This window comes from Manacus vitellinus, unplaced genomic scaffold, assembly GCF_001715985.3.
Source record: "Manacus vitellinus isolate BGI_N305 unplaced genomic scaffold, ASM171598v3 scaffold_40_pilon, whole genome shotgun sequence".
Taxonomy (NCBI): Eukaryota; Metazoa; Chordata; class Aves; order Passeriformes; family Pipridae; genus Manacus; species Manacus vitellinus.
Genome location: NW_021940541.1, coordinates 6,471,834 through 6,496,344, shown reverse-complemented (window position 1 = coordinate 6,496,344; position 24,511 = coordinate 6,471,834). Strand labels below are relative to the sequence as shown.

At 40.8% G+C, this 24,511-nt stretch overlaps 1 protein-coding gene across 1 annotated transcript in view; it reads right to left on the bottom strand.

The window, feature by feature from the left end:
• RAB11FIP2 (RAB11 family interacting protein 2) overlaps positions 1–18,391 on the bottom strand; it is a 33,181-nt gene extending 14,790 nt beyond the window's left edge. Inside the window, exons 1-3 of the mRNA XM_008922413.4 lie at positions 17,938–18,391; positions 6,563–7,005; positions 5,413–5,875 (exon numbers count right to left, since the gene is read on the bottom strand). Of these exons, the coding sequence (XP_008920661.1) occupies positions 5,413–5,875; positions 6,563–7,005; positions 17,938–18,290 (1,259 nt within the window). The 5' untranslated portion in view covers positions 18,291–18,391. The remainder of the gene's footprint in view (positions 1–5,412; positions 5,876–6,562; positions 7,006–17,937) is intronic.
• Positions 18,392–24,511: the final 6,120 nt, after the last annotated feature.

Genomic DNA, 24,511 nt, shown 5'->3' with positions numbered 1-24,511 from the left:
AAAATAAGACATGCTACCACTGACAGAGGAAACAAAATTCTGAAAATAGCATAATTCACCTGATGTTGTTTTTTGACCAACAGAGACATAAATATGCCAAAATGTCAGAACAGACTTTATTACTCCAGTAAGCACAGTAATAAACTCGTGAGAGAAGAACATTTCCCAAAAAGGCATGTGAAAATTAGAAATAGTGAACTGTACTGTACACTGGATGATCTATTTGGCAAATAAATATACAACCATTACAACCCTGTGCTCTGATCAGGCAACTTTTGGGGGTCATTCCAATGGAGCTGTGGCCAGTAACTACATAGGATTGAACCCATTTAACAGTCACTTCTCTTTGATGATGTTGGAGTTATTGCACTAATAACTGACCTTCAGTGTGGTTTAAGGGAACAGGTTTTACTTTACAGTTGAGTAGGGACAGGTACCTGCTAATTCAGCTCAAGCAGTGACCCAGGCAGGGGAACACCACGGTTTGGCAAAGCTTCTGTGGCTGGCTGACCATCACACACACAAAATGTGAATGTCTGTGGAAATGGAGCAGACACCAGCTGTTCTTTAAACTCAACAGGATCCAAACACACTGCTCTTACCAAGAGCCCCGTGTTTTCATGGCACCTCATTTGTTTTTTAACCAGCCTAATAATGAACTTGTCCCAGTGCAGCGACATTGCTGATTTCAAATATTCCTCCATGAGGAAGAATGAAACTGTTTGGCACAGGTGCCACTGGAGAGGCAGGCAGCTCCAACAGCCACATGTGAGGAGAGCACAGGGCTGAAGAAAATAACCACATTCACAAATGACAAAGCAGAAACAGTTTAAGGGTTGGGTTGCTGGTTTTTTTCTTTTTGAGCTGCAAATTTTAAAAAACGCTCAAGCAGTAAGAGAACACAGAAAAAAATATTAAGTAGTATTTTTATAATTTATGCTCCAATTGACCAGGGACTGTTATAAGTATGAGCATGGTTCATAATTGTTACAGTGAATCCCAGCAAGACAGAGGTTTCTTTCTCCTCCACTATCCCATCTTCCACACTGGTTAGAATGTAACATCCTACTGTCAGAACTTGAGATAAACTGCAATTTGTACGTAGGCACAAGCTTTATCTTCTTTTCTCTGAAGTTTAACAGAAGTCATATTTTAGAAGGGGTTTTTTAATGCTTCTCCCTATATGTGCATACATATATATGTATATACAGACACACACTTACCTTGTTTGTATATGTGTATGTATTTTATATACATAATTATGTATAACATTATATACAATGTTTAGTAGAAAGCTCCCAAACACCTATCAATCCAGTTTCCCAGATCTGCAATTGGATCAGACGAGTAACAACCTGTCAGCTTTAAATATTGGCCTGTTTGTCTCCCTGTGTCCAGTGCCTAAGATCTCATTAATTACCTAAACTCTCTTTCTGTAGGTCTTGTTAATTACCCGTCTCCTGTCTCAGAGGACCTTGTTAATAACTTGTACAATCTCTCTAAAAAGGTCCTAATAACACATTAAAATTAAAGATGCTTTTCTTTTAGCACTTGTCAAGTGGTGTAAATTGAGAAATTTGCACATCAGTTTATTAGCCTGTAGTGTGGTGTCATGTATTTTCCTAAACAAAAACAATTTCAGAAAAATGATGCACCAGGTTTGGTTATGGCACAAAACAACCTTCAGTTTCTTTAACTGTGTTCAATACAAAATCCACGTGGCTTCTGACTGCAAATTAACCTCTTGAGAGCCATGACAATAGCAGTGATTGTAAGAACAAATTCAATTTAAGGCAATATTAGGTCAAAGTTTCAAAGCAGTGGATTAAGAAGTAGGAAGACAAAGCTGTCCTTGGTAAATGCTGGCCTGAAGAACACTGGACATATTGTTTGCTTAAAAATTCTTCACTGGCTGTATGATATAAAACCTCTGGAACCAACAGATTTTGTAATATTTGCTAAAATAGCATTTTTTGTTTCACTATGAGACTCCTGCATTTTTAAATTGTCAGGAAGTCAGCTCATAAATATCTGTATTACGCCTACACCCAACAATATAACCCCTCAATCTTAACACTTATGTAATACTGCAATACAATACCTATAAAAATGTTAAAAAATACTAATTTATCCACTCAGCATTTCCAGGGGGTAACAAAATATCATCCCCATTTTACAGATCTAGGTGATTTTGCCAAAGCCAAAGAAAAAGCCTTTGCCAGGTCAGAGATTAATAGAAATCAGAGGTCCATATTTTGTGATTTCCTGATAACTAGTATTATATACAAAGCAAGCAGGTTTTCTTTTGCTTTTCCAAAATACTTCTTAAACCTCCTTGAAAGAAAAATAATAAATAATAGTAACAAAAATAAATAATGATTTTCAAATAATCCTGAGACACTTGCTTTTAGAAAAAAATAAATCCCGTAACTGTTGCTGAACCACTTCTACATTTTCTGTATCATCAGCTGAGAAACACGTGGCAGATTTACTAATGAAAAGAATGAAGATTAGTACATCAGAGTAATTAGTGACAGAGCATGCATACGCTCAGCTAGAAGGAAGGATGGGCTGGGTGAAGGGCTATTCAGCAGCTCTGTCTGCAGCTCACCCGCCCAGCACTGATGTTCTCCACAATTTACTGCTCAGTAACTTACCAACCACAGTTCATTAGGATGGACTTTGGTAATTAGGACCCGACCCAAAGCCCCCCAAAGTCACTGCAGAGCCTCCCACCAAGTTCCCAGGCACAGCCCCATCACTGCTGAGAGGTCACACCCACACCACACACGGGGGGAGCTGGTTTGGGTCAGGGGGTTTTCTTTGGAGGAAGAGTTGTTGTGGTTTGTTTATTGTCGTTTTTTTTTTTCCTTCCACTTTGCTTTATCTCCAGCCTGGTCCCCCAGACTGGCTGTCCTTCTGTGGTTACAGTGTGCTCCTGGGACCCACCTTCCAGCTGAATTTCGTCAGACAGGAGCCCAGCTCACAGCCCCAGGACTGTTCCATCCCTCACACCAAGGCTGAGCTAACTGGGTTAATTGGGAGATCCAAGTGCCGAGCAAACACCTCCCCACAGCAGAACACTCATCTGGGACACACCTTAATAACAACACACTGCCTGATTCGCTTGCAGAAATGGGATCCATCCAAAAGAGCTTAATAGCATGTTGAGTAAATAAAAACCAACTCAGGGTCTAAATTCCCTGTCCATGCTTTCTGCATACTGAATTCATTACCCAGCCTCATGTATTTTGTGCCCACAGATTCATGCAATTCTTTCTTACAGTATTACTAGTTCAAAAAAATTAAAAATGGGACTCTCTTCGACAAATCCTCCACAGATAAAAGGTAAACTCAAACTGTAAACTTATTAAATATGCACATTTTGTATTAGTTTCTACTTCAAAAGAAAATAATTGTACAAGATACATTTGAAAGAAAGTAAACTAAGTCTAAAAGGTTTGCACAGAACATAATAATGGAACACATAAAAATCAAGAGCTTCTAACTCAACTTATTGCACGCTAGATACTATTCCATAATAGCTGCCTGATAGAAAAGGTCAAAACGTTTATTTTTTTTCTTTTTGAAAATAAAATAATATCTATTTGTTTTATCAAAAGTTTATGTTTACATAAAAGTCAAGAACTAGTAAAAGAGACTCTCATACAAAGAGGGAAACAAATGACTGGAGTCCTTCTGAATGGGCACTCTGATGAGCTTTTTAATTACAAAATAAAGAAAAAGAAGTCCATCATGATTACCATTAAAGATTTATATTTATCAAGATTTGCTGCATTCAAGAACTTCAAAAGATTTCACTGCTTATATCTAGCATCTGCCTGAATACAGTGTTTCATTTTAAAAAAATTAAATGCTATGTAGTTTTAATTGTTATTTAAATTATTTCTCTTTAAAGCAGCTTATTTAAACGGAAGTTTAACTTCTGACAAACCAAGCTACAACCTAACCTTCCTCTAATCCAGAGAAAGCCTTTATTAAATAACTAATATTCCAGGACTGCCTGTAAACATGTTATTGCAGACACTAGGAACTGACCTGACTCACAGAAGACACTAAGAAGATAATTCATTGAAGTCTGTGTGAGCTTCTAACAACTGAATCTTTTCTACAGCAGTTCCAGTTCAGTCCATTTATGTAATTAACATCCACCATTACTTTTGTTAAGAAAATTACTCTAAGGTTAAATCAGGAGTGCATGCATTCTAACTATGAATAAAACTGAGTTCAGATACAATAAGATCACCCTGTTCTAAAATCTTAAAGAATAAGATAACAAAAAACAAGTTTTTATTTCTTTTTAAGAAACTACTCCCATGTCATTAATTAAGGAATTAATACACAGGAGAAGGAAAATTTGTTAGAACATGTTTTCCATTTAAAACAGTGATTTATTTTCCAATCTTAAGATTACAGTTTGGAGCATTTTAATTTTAAATGCATTTTCTACCAAATTTAAGTCCTTAAATAGAAATTAATCATTACCTTGAAAAAACAAGGACATTAATATACAATATACCATTAAAAAAAATGCAAATGAATAAAAGTTAATTATTTAACTTCTTAAACATTTATCTATTGGGAACAGTATATGTGAGGGTGTGTGGACAGAGAGACAGAGAGTGTATCTTCCTCACTAGTAAACAAAGGCCAGAAAGAAATCTAACTGTGGGTTACACTTTTTTTTTTCTTAAGGACAACAGGTAAAGTGTTGATAGACAAAGATTAAAGTGGATTATTTAAATCAAAGTTTCTTATCAGCCCTGGGGACTTAATTCATTCTGCTCAACCCCTAAACTGCTGCCTTGTGCAAGGATTTCCATCCACAGAAAGCCAAAGGAATTCAAGAGAGGTGGGTGGCCATGTGGATGTCCCCAATTAGAAATAAAATGGTATTTAATTCTTGTACTCTAACATATAGAACCTAAATACTCTTTTTTCCCCTCACACAGTGACATCCACAGGACTTGTTTTCACTACTCACATTTTCTTTGCTCTTTTATTTATTTCATTTTATTCTTCCCTTAGATTTGAAATTTTTCCCTCTAAAAGCCTGACTTTGGGCAATGCAATAATTAGCAGTAAGTGTTCAGTGAAAGCAGAAGACTTTCAGGAAGGAAGAAGCCATTCTGAAGCACAAACAAGGTCTTCCACAGATGCAAGTACCCAAGAACATTCACAGTACATATAAAATAAATAGTAATAAAAACAGTAATAAATAGTAATAAAAAGGTCACTTCAAAATGAAGAAAATGATATAAAAAGTTTATAACTTTTACTCAGAAACAGACAAGCAATGATATAAAGGCATATGAAGCACAAAGATGGTGTTCCTCAACACTTCACATTTTCATTTATATCACATGTTGAAGATATCAGACTGAAGCCTACCTTGAAGATGGCAACATGCTTGTGGGCTTGAAGTTCGTCACAAAGGGATTAGTTGGCTCATAATCAAAACTCTCCTGATGAGCTTCCCCGACCACCCCGGGCGATTTCAGGTCAGTGGAACTGTCTGATCCCCCATTGCTGAGTTTATCTGACCTCTTGCCATCTTTTTTTCCAGTCACTCTCTCAAAAAGACTAACTTTCTCCTTTTTCTCTTTCTTCAGTTCTCTCCTGATTTCCCCGGGTTTGGAGAACAGACTTATGTTCTGATCCCACGTTGCTGGGCTCTCTTCAAACGGGTTCTTCTGTCTTGGCAGTGTGGCAAATTTTTGGGGTAACGAAGCACTCACATTGGTAAATGGGTCATTTTGTGCTTCAAGTGCAGCTTCATCAACCGTGCTGTCAAGCTGGTTCATTTTAGAAGTATCAACACTTAATGTCCTTCTGTGTGGAGATTTTAGACTCCCTGCAAACAATCTGTCATTAGTATATTATCAATAGACACAGTACCACAGTTTATGACATGCAGAAAACCCAGTTTAGCTCAGATCTAGGACCTCTGCAAGGGAGTGTCAGTTCAAAATTCTGATGAGTAACTAAGCTATTTAAAAAAAAAATAAATTAACAGCTTGGCTTTGTGGTTCAGAAATGTTTATAGATAGATACTACAGGAAATTTTTGTTTCCTGTGTGAAAACTAAGTTCTACAGAAAAGACAGCTATGACTAGTGAGCCATTCCAGAAAGAGATAGTAGTCTGTTGCTGCATAATAACTTTGAACACAGCAAAGTATTTTCAGTTCTTTGTATAAATCACATTTAAAAATTGGTGATAGTTTTCAACTTTTTAATTAAACTTTTTTCTCACAAGGTGCTATTTTGCCTATAGTCCCAGAATGCAATGCTTCACTACAATATACTCTCGAATGAGAACATAAGAAAAGCTAAATTATCATATATTTTCACAAAATAAGTAATTTCTTATGCTCAGAAGTAGGAATGATGAGCTACCACCAACTAAAGGAAGTAAAAAAAACTAGGTCAGCAATATTTATTTACTTTTTGGCCTTGTATTGCTTCATGAACTGAAGAAACAGATTTTGAATGCCCTACTAGCAGGGAACTGTGTTTGTAGTGGCCATGAGTTTTACTCACCCCCTTCATCCACGGAGCCAAAGGACTCCAGCTGGCGCCTGAAGAGGTGGGAGTAGCCAACGGTGCCGGATTTCACCCTCTCGGAGGAGACGTGCGGGCCCGTCAGATCCGACATCGAGTGAGCTGAGGACAACCTCTGAGGTCCCAAAAGGAAAGGTTTTTTTGGTTTGGATTTCATCTGTACTTCCCCACTACCCAGCTCTATGTTTGCATCAGGTATGTGAGTACTTGGGATGATTGCAGAGGATGTGTCCGAAAACGTCCCATCGTTTTTCCGACCCTTCATTTTGTCTTTTAGTTTAGCAAAAGGGGATTTGGTTTTGTCCTTCATTGACAAATCAAACATACTTGCTGTCATGTTATTCCTCATAAACTGAATATTGACCTTTATTTCTCCTCTGTCTTTAGTTCTCTTCCCTTGTCTGGACTCTAGAGGAAACCACCTTAAAGGAGAAAAAGAGCAAATTCAGTTGTGTTTTCTGGAGGTTACTCATTAAACTCTGGTTAGTGGGTTAATGCATCGGGTCAGTATAATCTGAAAGATGAAAACCCAAATCCTGTATCAAAGATTCAATTATTCCTGTACTGAAAAGCTTCTTTGTTTATATTCGTTTTTGCAACAGAAAATAACTAAGCAAGTAGGGAGCTCTTCACAGTGTTCACCTGCTTTGAAAACCAACAGCAAACCCTGGAAGCTTACTAAACTTCATCAAAGCTAATGGGCTCACATCTGCTTGTGAAGGAGAATTTGTACCTCATGTGAATGATAAATACAGCTACATTTTATTTTGCTATTTTAAAGAACACTTGATAGCTTTCAAGTGCTCTATATTTATCAGTGATGTGTATTAATGTACATTAATATAACGTATATTAATGTGGCAACTCCCTAATCTGGTAACCTTTTCTCCTTTGGTTTTGCTCAGGTTTACACACTAGCAAACATTTTCCCCTCTACCCCTTCCTTCTGACCGCTGGTTAAGATTTGTGTCAACTGCATGAGCAAAGAGATGTCTGAGACCTCTGAACAGCCAACTACCATTTCAGTTCTGCAACTGCATCCCCAGGGATGCTGACAGCAACTCCAGGAGCATGAGGTGCAGAGCTGTGAGCACAGAGGTGCATCTACAGCCATCCTCTCCTTTGCAGGTCACCAGCAGGATTAACTTCAGAAATATTTCCACAGGCTTTGGAACTGTGATGTAAATCCCCACTCCTTGAAAAGAGATCAAAGGTGTGATCATCTGCTTCAAAAAGCCAAGTGTGCTTCCTTGCCAGGTCCAACTAAAGCTTTATCATTATCCAAGTGTCTTATTCATCCCCTATTGTGCTCCATTGTCCCATGGAAGCATCTGCAGAATTTTGGCTCAGTCTTCCCTCCACAGCTTCACCCAAATGAATGACCCAGATGATCCCTTCTCCACAACCATCACCAACAGCCCTTCCCTATTTCAAAAGGGGCACGAGGGCACATTTCAGATCCAGCAGCTCCAAAGGAATGCTCTAAACCCACTGCCAGCAGAATTGTATGCACACAGATTAACAGAGCAGCTCATCACCATGAGGAAGTAACTCCTGAATTGGAGACCAAGAAATTAAATTGCCTATCGGCACAGATGCAAAACTGATTGCAGAGTTATTCATACATTATTCAGTCCTGTCAAATACAGAAAACAAGGTCAGGAAAGGAGAAAAATAACCCTCCATTTCCTTTCAGATTTCATAAATATTTTTAAAGGTGACAGCTGAAACCAAATTTTCAGGCAGAGATACTGTTATTTGAGTTGAGAAAATACTTCTAAAAATGACACACTAAAGAAATAACATGAGGATAGAGAGTATTAAGCCTTTTTTTGTTGCTTTGTGATGTCCACAAGATTTTATGTTTCATACTGAACCAGAATAATTAAGATATATCAGACCTCCTCTGTCCTGGCACTGAACAACATGAATCCAGACCAGTAGACCCAGAAGTTCAAACCAGTAGGAGGATAATTAAACCTTTAGGAAGAAAGTTTTTCTTCTGTTGTGAGGTAACTTCATTTATGTATTTTAAATGAAATGCAAAACCTGAAATATGTGTCTGAAGAAGATGGATCGTTTTTCCTTTTAGTTAATAACGTTTCACTTCTTTGGTAACTGATTCCAGAAACACTCTAAGTCATCTATAGACTCATTACAGAAAACACACACAACAGAACCACAAGGAAGTTTTTTGTGCTATATAATACTGCAAAAATGGGAAGACAAGACAGCCTACTTTCTTTAAAACTCTCCTTTAAAAGAAAATCTGTTCACATTTTTTCTTAAAAAAATATGAAAAAATACACAGCCATAATGGGCAAGCCCTTGCTCAGAGAGATCCTGTCTGTGCAGAGAAAAGCTCAAACCCAAAATCACCCTGTAACTGAGAAAGTGCTCCCATGATTCCTTAGACAGACATTAAATATACACATAACTACAAATAAGGCTCATGAGTATTTCAAGAGACTTAATAGGCAGAGAGGACCTCACTTTTTGACATTTAAATGTAATGGCTCGGCCTACACTGTAACACAACATTCCCTTATTCCCTCTTCCCCTCTCCTCACGGGTCTTAAACATTAATACTGTACCTCTGATCAGACTGCTGAATTTTCCTATGTTCCTACTTAGGAACTACCAAAGCTTGAAACTGGTGTATGACACTTGTTAACTTGTTTTAGAACAATATCAAGACACAAATTCTTAAGTTTTTGCTGTGTGGAAGAAAGTATCTTATTTTAAAAATTAATTTAACTCAATTATTGGCATTCTTATCATCAATCACCAAACACTCTGTGCCACTGCCAGTACTCACCTGCTAACAGCAATACCTCCACTTAATATTTTGAAATTCACCTCTTCTTCACCACTAAAAATAAGTTGGGAAAACAAAGGAACTCCCCTTACCCAGGGAAGACACCAGAAGAGCACACGGGACTGAGCCTCGTACCTGCTGGGACCAGGTTCAACACTGCTGCTGACTCCAACAGAATTCAGTCACAAACTCTGTTACTCCAGCAAAATTCCTCTGGACTTCAGTGGAATTTCTATTTGAATAACGATTGCTGGATCAGATCATTGTATAAAAGACAGATATTTAATTTTCATAGGCATTTCAAGGAGGTTTCTTTGTTACCTTGGAGAGTTTATCTTGTTTTAGTTATAATGAAGGTCCCATATGCTTCAGCTCATAACGAGACAATACGAGAAGCAGACTTGAATCATGATTTCCCTCAAATTCAAAGGCAACTAATTACTTTTTTGAACAGATGAGAACAAATGCAGGCAATGCATTTGTGTGGAGCCGCACGTGAACGAGCAACTGAGCCTGTAAATGTTTCTTATTAGAATCTGTTTTGACAACACATGGGCGTGAGCAACAAACACAAAAAGCAGCACTGTGTGTAACAGAAAAAAGAGCTGGAAAATGAAGTCCGCTGCTTGCAGATAACAACATTTCGGTCCTAAAATACCAAATTCCACTATACCACTGCCAATTTAAGAAATTGTAATGTATTATAAAAGCCAATAAAACTTGCTATTTTGGTTTTGTTTACAGTACTTTTAGCCACAGTAAATGCTCCATTTGTCAGGCTGCCACGAGCTGATTCTATAGAAAGTCTGTACAAAGTAGGAAAATAGCCAATAACACACATGAACAAAACAGGGTGGCTTTTATGAGAGCAGATGCCCTTTTATTTAATAACCAAATATTACATCCAGTCTTGCAGACAGTCTTTATTTAAACAGACCTTGTACAAAGTCTGGCAAATTTTCCCAACTTCAAAGGAAGCCCTATTGCCTTCTGAATCACATTCATACTTCTTGCTCTCACCTTCCAATGTTCTGTAGGGCAACGTCCTCCATACACCCCCTAATTTCGGATTTTTCCCTATGGCTTCCATCAGAACAACCCTTGCTGCTTTCTCTCATCTGTTTTTGAGTGTGCTGATGGGCTTTGCCTGCCTTGCACGGGGTTCTGATCATTTTTACTTTTACATAATTGCCACTCTGTATGCTGACAATTTTTGAACATGCAAAGAGATGATCAACATTCAAGGCTGAATAGGAAAAATCCTGCTGACCAGGCAGTCCTGAAAAGCTAAACTTTTAACTGAAGAAACATGGCTACTTTCTAATCATGATAAAACCCCCTGGGTTTGGCCATATCTACAATCAGGGGTGGAAAAAGCAAACTCCCTTTTTTTCTAGCAAAGACAATAACCACCTTCTGCATACCATAAAGTAAATTGTGCAGTATTAGCAGCAATGAACCCTTTACCTTACTAAAGACAGGCAGGAAGAGTGAAGGAGAAAACTGAAATAAGCTACTATAAATGAGCAAGTTACAAAATTCTGGCCTGCCTATTCCATTTAAATAGTTAGTGATCTACAAATGTACTGACATTTCCAACACATTTTCTTCAACTGGTTTTTTGCCTCCCCCTTTTTAATTTAATTTGTCCCCCAAATCTGCCATGGAATTTGACAGTTCCAAGTCACATCCCTCTCTTTCCTTTGAAGAAGCATCACTCAGCCTATTCTGCTCACCATGTAACAGGGACCAGCACTGGCTGACTGTGGGTAAGAAAAACAGTAACAGCATGGGTAAGAAAAACCACTACATAATTTCAATTACATTTTAATTATATAGTTTAACTGCCTCCAAAATCACTGGGTAACTTGTCTACCAATTCCAACAGGAATCATAAGTCTTCCAGCCAGAACATTCAACCTGTGCATGACAGATGATCTCCTGACTCCGTCTTCTTGCCAGTGCCAAAGCTGGAAAGTATTGAAGGAATTTTCTCACTCATTTCCCTGCTTCTCAAATACACTGCTCTGCCTTCACTCTACTCAATAATTATCTGTTGAGCTGATGTAGTTTTGTTTTGCTGGAAGCATTAGTTTGCACCCAAAGAATTTTTCAAAGTCTGTATTTTAATTCACAAATTACTGAAGGAGTATTTCAAAAAGCCCCATAATCGTCACAGCATCTGCAAGGCTTCTAACCTTGATTTTACACGTAGAAATCAGCATCCTGACCTAAACACCCTTCATCTGCTACACAGGAACGAGGGGTATTTTCTATAGCAGCAAATACTTCTAAACCTATAAAAGATCATCAGAATGCCAGTGGCAGAACATGTCCATTACTGTCACAGGCAAGAAGTACTTCTCCATCTAAGATGACTACTACCAACCCAGACACACTGAAGAAACTTGCTTCAGAAAACCCCACTAACACAAATGTCCACAGCTAATTGATAAAAAAAACAGCACCCACAGCCCACAACTGACATTTTCATTAGCAGCATATGCACTTTGAAAAATGCAGAAGTATGTTTTGTGATAAATCATTCTGATACCACACTGAGAGACAGCCCCAAAAGTCAGCAAGTAGGAAAATTAAGGCAAGGGGCTGAGCACAGACATTGTGCATGAGGGGAAATTAAGAAGAAAACAGATTATTTATTAAAATAAGTGATGACACTCACAAAGATGAATACTATTACTTTCTGGAAGCCAAGTGAAATGACATATTCAAAGTAAGAGTTTAAAATAAATATTACAGAGTGACATTGTAACACCACAAAACATATGGGAACTGACAGACATCACAACACCCTCACTATGGAGTCAGCCAACATTGACTGCAATCACAGTAATGAAAGTGGTCTTAGTTTACTTCTGATTTTGGCTAAAGGCTACATGCAAATATTTTTATTTTAGAAACAAAATAACTGCAGGTATGAGAGTTAAGGCCAGCTATTTCAGTGTGTGTGTGCACAGACAACGGAGAAGCATTTCAATCCAGATGGCACTTAGACTCTGACTCAGAACTATGACTTACTCAGAGGATCTGCATGCATTTGTTGTCAAAATGTAAATGCTGGGAATATTACCAGATAATTGGAAAATATCACTATAATTCCATAAAGCTACAACTGGGCAGAAGTTTATTTTCTCCCATAACCATTTTCTCTTCTGTTCCTCACTACTAACCTTCCTTCATTTTTTTTACATTTACTGACTGGTGCCACAAAACTACTCATATGGAATCTCCAGGCTCCTCTTTATTTCTGTGCCTTTAACAAATTTCTCAGTCACTACTTTTCCCACTTTTGACTCGAGTGGAACAAGATTCTTCTCTTGCTTCAATGACAACATTTTGACATTTTCTGTTACAGCCTGCTAATTCCACTGCTACTGAGATTTATCACTTAAAATGCATTTTTCTGGTTTTACCTAAATTTAAGACTAAAAATTAGTACATAATAGTATGCTATATTTTGTAGAAATATTATTAACATACTAACAATTTACCAGTTGTTTGCTTGTTCATAATTCAAGCTGTATTTGAAGCCACCTACTCCAGTGCCTCCTCTTGCCTGTGCTGCTACAGGTGAGAGAGAGGACAGAGAAGAGGCAGCTGAAGATGGAACCTGTTCATATCCAAGCAGGAGGCTGCCAGGAAAGAATTCACATCAATCTGGAGGAAGACACACAATGTGCACATCTTCCAGGAAGCTCAGCAGCACTGGGGCAGTGACTGTGGTCAGTCATTAGTTCTTTCTATTTGCTTGCTGAGAAGCTGGTTCTGACTATTTTTTATGATCAATGTAAGTAGAGAAGTCTCTTAGATGAGGCCAAGATTCCTTCACTGTGCTCAAATAAGCATTGTTTTTAACAAGAGTGCTGCAATTTGTGAGTGTGTGTGTAGGGGGGTGTTGTTGAGGTATTACAGACGCCGGGGAGAAGAGGAATTAAATCACAAATAAAGATGTCTCCTCCGACATTTCCATAAGAAATAGTAACTCTGCATCTCCTGCCTCCTCAAATTTATAACATTCCAGACAAGAGCTGCATCTTAAATCAGCTGAACATACAATAAAATTAGCTGTCCAGGAAAGCTAATAAAGGAATGGACAATAAACAGAGTGGAATTAGTAACAAGGATGAAGCAAAAGCTGATGAAATAAGTAACATCATGGTGAAAGCTAACAGAAATTTGTTCTTCTCTTGCTGTGTTCTTTTAGCCCACAGGTGAAAAAAACCTAAGCACAGTCATTATGAAAAACAACTGGAAAATACTTCAATAAATTAAGACATGTCAGTAAATGAGTATTTTTTTATTCCACGGTAATTCAAAAATTTGTTTTGATGCTGTGCAGTCAGATTATCAGCAGCATTAAGGCAACCATGAATTATAACTGAACTGAAATTACTACAAAAAAGCACACATGCTTTAAAACAGCACATTTGTTGCTCATAATTTACATTTCAAATGCAAGAGTAGAAGAGGTATATTTATTTTGCAAGAGCAGACCACAAAACCTGTCATGTATTTCTCAGGATGAATTAAAAAACTCACACGACGCCACTGCAAGAAATAAAAGTCATGTCAGAAATGTAACATTCGGAAACTTATGCTAAATATGCTTCCAGTCAAGCAGTATCTCCCAAGCTTTCTGAACTGCTGACAAACCTCACTAAAATCTCTCCACATCTGCAGCCTAGTTTTCAGCTCTGAGAAAAGAGCAGAAGTGGGAAGTCCCTGTCCATTTCCAATTACAACCTCACAACCTTGCACAGGGTGATGGGCATCTCTGCACTGAGAGGGCAAGAACACGACCTGGGATCCTGCAGATGCTTTGGATGAAGTCCCTGGAACAGACCTGGTCAGGGACCATCTGAGCCGCAGCTGGATCTCACTGTTCCAGGAATACTTATTTTTAATACTTCCCAAAATCACCAGTTTCAGCAGGAAAAGGACACTGCACCACTGCACTGTGGTGCACACAAAACTTTCACTAGGAGTTGTAGTAAATAGAGGGCTTTGTTTCATTAGCTCTTGAGCCAGAGCAAGTTTATTAGAACACAAGATGTGCAAATCCTATCATGAGGCCTCTGCCTGAAAACTTTAATGCAGCGAGTATGTTTCTTAAGATGTGACGAATAGCAAAAAAAAGTTATACAGGCAAAAAAAAGGATTATTTTTCCCTAACATAATGTTCCCGAATCCGCAGTGACTTTTGAAATTTATTTCTTCCAAATTATAAAATATTAAATCAAAAAAATATACAAAAAGCCAAATGTCACACACTCCATGGTCTTCCTAGGAATTCGAAATCAGCTGGTAGCCTTCACTTCTCATACCTCCTTACTAAAAAAGCACTAGGGAATTGCTGACAGGGTTCAGCATTGTGCAGAATATTAAATATCTTTTTTGCAATACCCTGGTGACTCTTGAGTCTGTCTCCTACAGCACCATATGTACAGCTGTGTTGGAAAGAGGAAGCTATTAAATATATTAAAAAGTAGAAATATTACCAATAGACACTTCATCAAATAACTGGATCTCATTCATCCCCAAACAAAGCAAGAAATGTTAAGGTTACATCAACATAAGAAAATAACTCTGGATTTAATAACAGCACAAGCCTGTTGAACATATTTGAAAGTAAAAACATTGCTTAATAAAACAGATTAGTGTTTCTGAAACAATGAATATAGCTTTCAACCCTCAGAAAACTTTGGTAACAAAGGCTCTGGACTTGGTTGGGAAAGGCACTGGGTGTCTCAGTTCCCACACCACAGTCACAGCTAGAAGGCCTTCAGGTCCAAATATATTACCCTCAGTTTACTGCCAACACAGGACTAGAAATATTTTGTATCAAAAAGCATTTAATAAAAGGAAAACAAAAAAAGAGTGCTTTGTTTGAGATCACATTTGCAAATATATTCATGTAAGTTTGCCCTCCTGCACACACGTCCCAACCCTGCACCCACATGCCCAAGTAACGCTTAGAGGGGACAGCAACAGCACGAGCACACAGCCGTGAAAACTTCCAAAGCATCCACGCACTTCAGGGCTCAGAGTTATTTTTATTTTCAAAAGCGAGTTTCAGAAAGGACATTCTTGAGGTTTCTAAGCACCTAAAGACACCAACGGGAGAACTGGACTTTCAGTGGCTCATAAGAATTTAAATCGGCACTAAGCGAGTACGCGCTGCCAAAAACCCCACCAGCCACACTTTTACACTTACATAAGACTTTTACAAGTACGGCTGTTCGGCTCTAGAAGCCTAACACACATCAACTTTTAATAAGATTTGCAATCTTAAATGCCCAAGGAACTCCTGAAGAAAGGACTCAGGCTGTTTGTAAAAATCCCCCCCCCCGGCCCCACATTGCACAGCCCAGCTCGAGGAACGTGCGGGTGTCCCGGGGAGCCCTGGGGATCCCAGCTCTGGGAGAACTGCTGCACCTTCCCATAGCAGGAGCTCCTCTCTCACACTTACAGAAAGGAATGAAAAAATAAAGAACACCTAGGAAGCCCTGCATAACTTCATATATGAGTAGTGCAGAGATCTGAATGTTTTGTTTAACTATCACAAGGACTATGTTAATGATCCCACTCAAAAATTTCTGGAATAATTTTGTAAGTCTCCAATACTATTTTTGCCAAAATTGGTGCAAGAGCCTATGGTTCTTTTTCTAGGTTTTGTTACTCACAGTAACACACGAATAATTACATATTTCCCTCCAATTTCTGAATATATATTTCTACCTATATTTATAGCCTTTACATTTAGTAGCATTCCTTCCTCATTCATTCCCCTTTTTTTCTGTAGAGCATTTAGGTGTTGCAACTAAGGCAGTCACCTACTGACTTGCAAGATAATTACAACTAATGACTAAAGAATTTTTAAGATGCATGTCTGAAGAGCACTGAAACTTCTTGAATCAAGTATAAACAGAAATTAAGACCCCAAGGCTACAGGCATTACCACGTATTGCATCAAGATAACTGGTTTGTCCCTAAAGTGATAAGCAATTAAAAAGCATAATACTCCAGACAATGAAGTCACAAGATATTCAGCACGAGCCTCTTCTTTCCTATTATATGGTTTGTTAACATCCTGTTTTGGTAAATATGTAGTTTACAAATGCAAACAAACACCAGGGCAAAGACAGCTTTGACTTGTCTTTGGTGCTCCTTCAGCCTCAGCCACTGCACAGAAGCAGGACCAGGGTTTGAGGTGGTCTCTGCAGAAACAGTTGTCTGATGAACAAGACCTGGCTGGTGTTGCTGCATGGATTTCCACCTTTCCATCCTCCTGTAAGTTCACACCCCAGCACAGTCAGTGACAGACAAGTGATGCCAATCTTTTAGTCACTTTGATGCCAAGCCCAGCACCTCACCGTAGACCCACCACCATTATGAATACCAGGCTTTAACAGCTGAGATTTTTCTACAGAGCCTTTCTGTTCTACTGAAGATACACTGGAGGAGGAAAACCATCTGGAGAAGGAAGCTCTGAACCCCTGCAGAAAGATCTGTCAGTGTTCATACACCGCTGCCTACACAGACCTCACCTGGAGGTCTCCACGTGTTCCTAGACAACTTCTGTGGGACAAGCACAACTAGAACAAACCCAAACCGTGCAGTCCCAGCCACGCCTGCAGGACACTCATACCTACAGTTTATTCCCATAGACTTTGGAGGATAAATTACACAGGTACCAGACATCTTTGTCCTTACTAGGAATTATAACAACTTTCCTATTTAGTTGAAAAACCCAGAGAATTAGATAAGTTTACAGTTCAGCTTAACTGCTATGATGCTTTTTTTTAAATTTTTTTTTTTTTTTGCATTCCAGTGCCTGAATTTGCTGGCAAACAGCAACTTCATTTGACAAAGGCTTATGTAGGTACTGATGGAAGCTACCACAACAGCTGACATTTCTCTTCAGTCTTCTCTGTTGAGGCCTGCTGTACAGTGCAGCCTGCACGATCACGGCCTAAGATTAATCAGGATCAGCAAAGCACTGTGCTGTTGTGGTAAGCCTTCATTAAGTCACAGTTCATTGACCACTAAAACATAAATATAAAATATTTATAAAGACGCTTGGTTGCAGCAACTGAAAGCAAACAATTTTAAAGAGAACAACACAAGGCTTTGAGGACATCTGAGCCTCATGCATGGCCCAGACTGAGGTAGGAGCTGAATGGGGATATGGCCCTGTGCAGAATAAAGAAAAATCCTTAGAAAAACAGGCTGTGATGAGTTCACGTTACACACAAGAATTTGTCAAAAAAGTTAATGTTATTGACACTCCCTCCCTGTACAGGGTAACCACTGTGATTACAGTAAACTTCTCTGGAAGAGGTCAGGCCATAATGACATAACTGTGGACGTTAAGGAGTTTGACCACAACATTTCACAGAGAACTGTTCTGATTTAATTTCAAAGTACGTTGAGGGTCAGGTTATTTCCCACCCTCCCCAAGTGCAACCGTACAAGGCATACAAATTACAATGAAAGAAAGCCAACCATCACTTACTCTGTTTTCCGCCTTTGCTTGTCTTCAAATATATCATTCAGGCTTATGGCCACCTGTCCCAAAAACCTGTCCAGCCCCACCAGCGACCTGTGCATGACGATCAGGTACAGGATGTATTTTTCTGGATTCTCCTGCATGAGCAATCCAGGGAGCTCGAAGGAGGCCTCTTCCTTCCAGACGGGGTCCAGGGTCTTCTCTGCCACCGAGGTGGAGTACTTCTCCTTGCCCAGCTGGATGATGGTGTAGGCATCGTTGCTGCCATTTTTACCTTTTGGCTTCAGACCTTTGGCTTGAAGGACCGTAACTTGCACGTGAGTTGGGAACCACTTCTGGGCTTGCTCCGCCAGCATCATCGCTGAAGATCGCAGCAGCAGCAACAAGCAGAGCCGCCCCTCGAGCGGCCGCCTAGGGGCACTTACGGCCGGGGACACCTGTCAGGGGCTCTGCGGCCTCCCTAGCGCTGCTGGCCGCGGCTGTCCCTGCCCAGCCCGCGGGTGCCCCCTTGCCCCGCAGCCCCCCCCGCGGCTCCATGGCCGGGGTTCCCCCGCAGCCGCTCCGGGCCGCCCGCGGCTCGCCCCTGCCGCCTCTGCCTCTGCCGCTGCCGCTGCCGCCGGCCCGGCCCGGCCCCCCAGGGCATCCCCCGGGCGCGGCCGCTCCGCCGCCGGCGGGGCCGGCGGCGCCGCTGTCCCTGCCCGTCGCGGCTCGGGGCCGGCGGGGGGCTCGGGGCCGGGCTGCCTCCTCCCGTCCGTCCCTCTGTCCCTCCGTCCGTCGCGTCCCTCCGTCCGTCCGCGCTCAGCCGCTCGCCGCGCTGCCCCCCGCCGCCGCCCGGCCTGCCGGGCCGGCTCCGCCGCTTCCGCCTTCCCCATGCTGCGGGCGGCGGTCAGAGGGCAGAGGGCAGGGTTCGCCCCCTCCTCGCTCCCCTCCCTCCTGCCTGCCCCTCCCCGCCGCGCCCCGGGCACCGCTGGCACCGAGCACTGAGCACCGAGCACCGGGCACCGAGCACCGGGCCCCGGCACCGGGCCCCGGCACCGCCCGCGGCCGGGCCGGGCTCCCCCCCGGAGGCAGCGCTGGGCTCCGGGGCCCCTCCCGGCTCACAGCCCGGCCCGGTAATTAATGCATCGCTTATTTCTGTTTCTGGAGCGGGCAGAGAGCCCTGCAGGCGGGGAGGGAGCCTGAATGAAGACATCTAGTTTTGTTATTATTTAATAGCAGCGGCTCGGGGGCGGCCACGGCCCGGGGGTTTTGGTGAGCCCATCCTGCTGCCAGCCGCTCCGGGGTGTCTGCATTTTCCATCCCGTCCACCCACCCTGGCGATTATCATGGATTTCAACGAGAAAGTGAAAATAATAAACTACGAAAATATATTAATGAAGATTAATATAAAATACAATAATATATTAATGAAGATTAATATAAAATACAATAATAAAAGATAAAAAATGCAATAATAAAATATTAAAAATACAGCAATAAAAGGTAAAAAAATACAATAAAAGATGTTTTGAGAACACATAATTTTGGTGATGGAGAGGATGGAGACTTGTGTGTTTACATGCACACCTGAAAGTGGAGTCACTGGTATTAACTTTGTTTCTACAAAAAAAAAAAAAAAAAAGGAGAGCATTAGGGTTGCAAGGCTGTGTATCCCACCCCTGCAAACCATAACAAGCAGGGAAACCAGCAGCCAAGTCAGATAATACTTCATCTGCCACCCCTCACTCATGAGTCCCCAGTCCACAACTCACAGGTTAGCGAGCAACGAAAAGCTTGGGAGACCACCTTGTACTGCTGAGACCTACAGGAAATTAAAAAGTTAAAGCTGAAGGCCATTAGAGAAAGTAAAGTATGATGCTGCCCACGATTCTTAATACTGAGCGAGTTATTGTGCAGGGTCAGAACAGGCAGGGGATCACCAGTCAACACACAGTCATCAGCCTGGGTCCCAGCTCACGTTACCTCTGTGCACAGTTTCAATAACAGCTTCATGGGCCCTTGGATTTTGGCTGGGAATGACAGCTGTGCACGCTGGGACACCTGAGACAGTGCTGGCAATTTTTTTCCGTGTTGTATGTGATTTTTGTTGATATTGGAAAATAGATGGTCCAGTTGGAAATAGTAGCTTCAGAACATGTCTTGGGACTATTTAGACAAAAACATGTAAATGGGTTATCTGGGGTAGTAATTTCTGAAAGTTATAAATGCTATGGTTATCTGCCTTGGTTTGTAATGCTAATGGCCAATTAGGGCAGCACAGCAGTTCCCTGGGATAAATCACCATCCTCCTCACCTGAAAATCCCTTTCCCTACTCTACAGCTGCCACTCTCCCCCGTCCTCAGGTATCTTTCCCAAATGTTTCACTGCCAAGCTTCCAGGGTGAGCTGCTGTGCTTGGGAAAAGAGCAGCAGCATTTCAGGGTGGAAGAACCAGAAGGGATTATGGTGACAGTGCTCTGCAGGAAACTTAGGCCATGGGGGAAAGCCACGGGGTTCTTGTTGGAAACTAGAGAGACATAAGTACATCAGAATATTTCTTAAATGAATTTTACCACATACAAGTTCTGTTTTAATACGACATTCTTCATTGCACTAAATAGAAACCAAGCATGATGCACTCAACAAATCAAAACAAGAAATGAATTTTAGGTAGGCAGAATGTATTTCTTTAATCAGAAATTTAAGTCAAACATCATGTCTTGCATGCTGTGTCTTAGGAAAATTTTATGAGATTTTATAACAGGCAGGATTTGTGCTTTATTAGTGTTCTCTAATTTCATACGATTGTCTTCTTCCTAAACAGCAGCTGACTGCAAAACATACGCAGGCAGCTGAAGAGGGGAAGGTGGAAGAACTTTTGCACCTCTGCAGGCAATATATCAATACAATACCCAATCTTCCTTTTCTGCTTTCAAAAATAAACAGATTAATAGTTCTCTACTCCTTGTGCGCAATCTGCCATGTGAGAAGAGGAATGTGGAGCCTTTCTCATGTCTCTCCTCCCTGCTCAGGTGGTGGAGCAGGCATTGGGGAAATGCCCTTTCAACTCCTCCACCATTCTACTTCATAAAAAATTCTGCTCAAAGGTGCACCAGATATATTTTATTCCCTCCTAAACCCCTCCAGGGTCAAGCTGTAAGCTGGCCTTTTGGTTTTGTCCTCTTTGGAATAGAGTAATTGTCATCTTCTGGAATGAAACATGCAATATAAATGACAAAATATCTCGGAGAAATAATGATATCTCCAGCAACACAGTGTCCCCTGGCACTATGTTAGAGCATTAATCCAGAAATGACTCAGACTCCCATTCACTAAGCCACCACCACTGCTCAGTGCCTGCATGCGCTGTAGGTTTTGCTCATCATTGTCCATGATTTAGGGAATATCACATTAGAAAATCCATTTTATTTTCTATGCAACACTTTGGTTACAAGACTGCACCATTCCTTCATTACACCATAGATATCCACTGTTGGTCTGTAATAATAATCTCTTAAACTCACTCTTATTGCTGTATCTTGTTTTCTGTCCAAGCCCACTCACTCTGGGGATGCCCTGTCACGAATTTTCTAGTCCTTGGTTTCTTCTGGAGGATTTTGAGCTCAAAACATTACATTTGGAATTTGCACTCATATGTAGCTCCCTCGAATGGTACATTGTGGTAAAAAGGATTTCTCCCTAGGGGTGGTTGGAAGCTCCTGTACTGTTCTCTGCCTCGTCCCTTTTCTTTGTTCTGCCACTACCTGTGTAGCTGGGGGAAGCCGGGGGAGAAAAGCAAGCCCAGAATTCTTGCTGAGGAAGAGAAAGCCATCCAAGCTGGAGTCTCTAGGAAAACTGTTTTCTCTCTAGGAAAACTGTTTCTGCATTTCTAATTTGCAATAGCTGTCCTTTGCTCCTGGTGTCTACTCCAGCACTACATCTGCTTGTAGGTAATGATGAGAGTGAGTTTGAAAACTGATTGTTTATTGCAGAACAGTGGGTATCTGTGCTATGTCTGTGCTGTATGCTTGATACAAAGCCTGAAACCTCACGTGTGCTGTCTGTCTCTATTACATGTTCTTCCAGTCAGTTCTGACCCAGGAGATCAACATTGTTTTTTAAAGAGGGAATTCCAAGAATTATGGTGGATTTTTTTCAATTTCAGCAATTTGTAATAAGCTCTCAGTTCTCCCTCCTGAGCCCCCAGTATATCTGATAGGCTTTGATACTGTGCCTGCCCTTGCGAAAGAAAATGCAAGAAAATATTTTGGTTCCGCGTTCTGCTTCTCATTTCCAGTTGTGGACTTGCTAAAGAGGATCAGAGCAGTTGTTCTTCCAGTGGTAAACTGTAGCAGATAATTTGGTGATTTAATTTCTCCCTGGTTTCTGTTTATGAAGTAGGAAACATTTTGTTATTTTTTTTTAATGAAAATGCTATCTTTTCTTTGAAATTATTTGCTGACTAATTCTTTGTTGGCAGATCCCAGGCGATGTGTCTGCTTTGAACGTTACATCGTTGGGAGGAACAGGCTGGTTTTGTCTAGACATGTGACAAACTTCTGCTTTCTGCCTGGCTGACTGACTTTCACTAGCTGTTGCAACTGTCCAGGCTGCATGTTTTCCAGAAAGACTATGAAATTTTTGAGACTGCACATTGTTGCCTGTTAGCTTGCTTTATCTCAGCTGTCGTTATTTTTTCAATTAGTGATTTCTTCAGGAATTCACCAGCATTAATTGACTGCAGAAATCAAATAGCTGGGCTCAAACCCACCACTGTGAATTAGGAGGTTTTTCCCAAGCTACTGTTTTTGTCTGCTCTCTTGGTTGGAGAAACATTCATTAAGTTGGGAGCATTTGGATGTAAAAAGCTGGATTGATATTCATTAAATTTTTGTTATGAGCCCAAATGTTACATCCCAAAATGTTCCAGGTTTTCTGAGGCTGGGTGACTTAGGCCACTGTCCTGCTCTGGGGGCTTTCTTTTAACTTTCACATTCACTCTTAGGGGACATCTCCTCAGAGGGAGCAGACCTTTGGCCTCATCACTAGGGCTGAATTTTCTCTGATAGCTTTTGAAAGTCCTATGCACACCTCAGTGGCCCTGAGCTCTCAGGTCCTGCCAGCATCATTTCTGGTGTGCCACTGTTCTCTCTAGCCAGCTATGGGATCATCCTACCCTCTGCTTAGCAAGCAATTTTTGTCTCTTCTGCCTCACTCTTCACCTGTCTGTCTTGCATTACTGCAATGAACAGGGTCAAACAAGAAACAGCAAAGGAAATACATCTTTGAAGATCAGAGTGAGGGCTTGAAATCAGGACAAAACCCACAGAATTATCCATTGTTCTAATAGAAATCCAGTGCTTTTCGACCGGAAACCTGGAGTCAAAGATAGGGGAGTACTCTGTGCAATATCAGACTTCAAATAAATGCCAGGTACCACTGAGAGTGTTGGAAGCATCATCTTTTTTGTTCATTTTTAGCTGAACGTGTTTCACAGCCTTTCAACGCCCTCATCCATTGTGAAGTTCAAAGAGGCTTAAATGCTGTAAAACAGTCATCAAATGCTGTAATTAAACTTGCCAGTCATCCAGATTTGACCCAAACTGCCTGTGTCTCAAGATGTTAGTCAGCTGTCTGGGTTAGATTTCAATTGAGTCTTCTAAAAACATGAAAACACCTAGTTCTCAGCAACTTTTGCACAAACTGCAAGCAGGCAAACCACTGTGCTCTTCTGTCAAAGCCCTTGAGCACTTCTAACCTGCCATGGCCATCCCTCAGGCACACTGAAGGGCCATCACCCTGCCCTACACCGTAGGATCCAGACTGTCATCAGCAACACCTCCCCAGGGGACAGCCCCAGCCACACCAAGCTCTTCCAAAGCTGAACTCCAAGGGCTGGATTCAGGTTTGCCCTTGGCTCTCCTAAAACTTCATGGAAACCTCCAGGCTGACCCATAGAGAAGTACCAAAAAGTTCAAAAATCACAGAAACACAAATTTGGGGCTCACACTGAAGAGTTACATTGAAATGGAAATCAGCTATATCACATCTATTTTTAGACTTAAATATGCACATTCTCTTCTTGTTTTCGGTCCATGTCCAGTGCTTGAAGGTCACAAATAACTTCTATGCATTGGAAAGGGACATGAGTAATAGAGGGAGAGCTGAGGATAATTTTGTCATCTCTGCAGAGAATAATATTTTTTTGTGCTTGACAGAACCTCAGAAACATTAATAATAGAAACAAACAATATCAAAATTATGACCTTCTTTCTGGTTTCCTAATGAACCAGGAGGGGAAAAATAGAGATTTTTATCAATGTCTGAGTATAAGGCTTCTTCAGAGGTGTTTTTTCCTGGGTTTAAATAACTCCTGAATTTATTCTCTAGGTCATTTATTCTTTATGGGGTCTCCAAGGATCTCAGAGACCATTACCTCACAAATTCTCCAAAGTTACCAACTCTATTAAGGAAAATCTCAGCAAATAACATAAAATTATGTCCTAAAAGAAATTCTTTCAGTGGAAGTTCTGAACTTCTCTGCTGGTTCTCTCTCTCTGGGACCTCAAAGGGCTTTACAGGACCTACACATTCAACATCA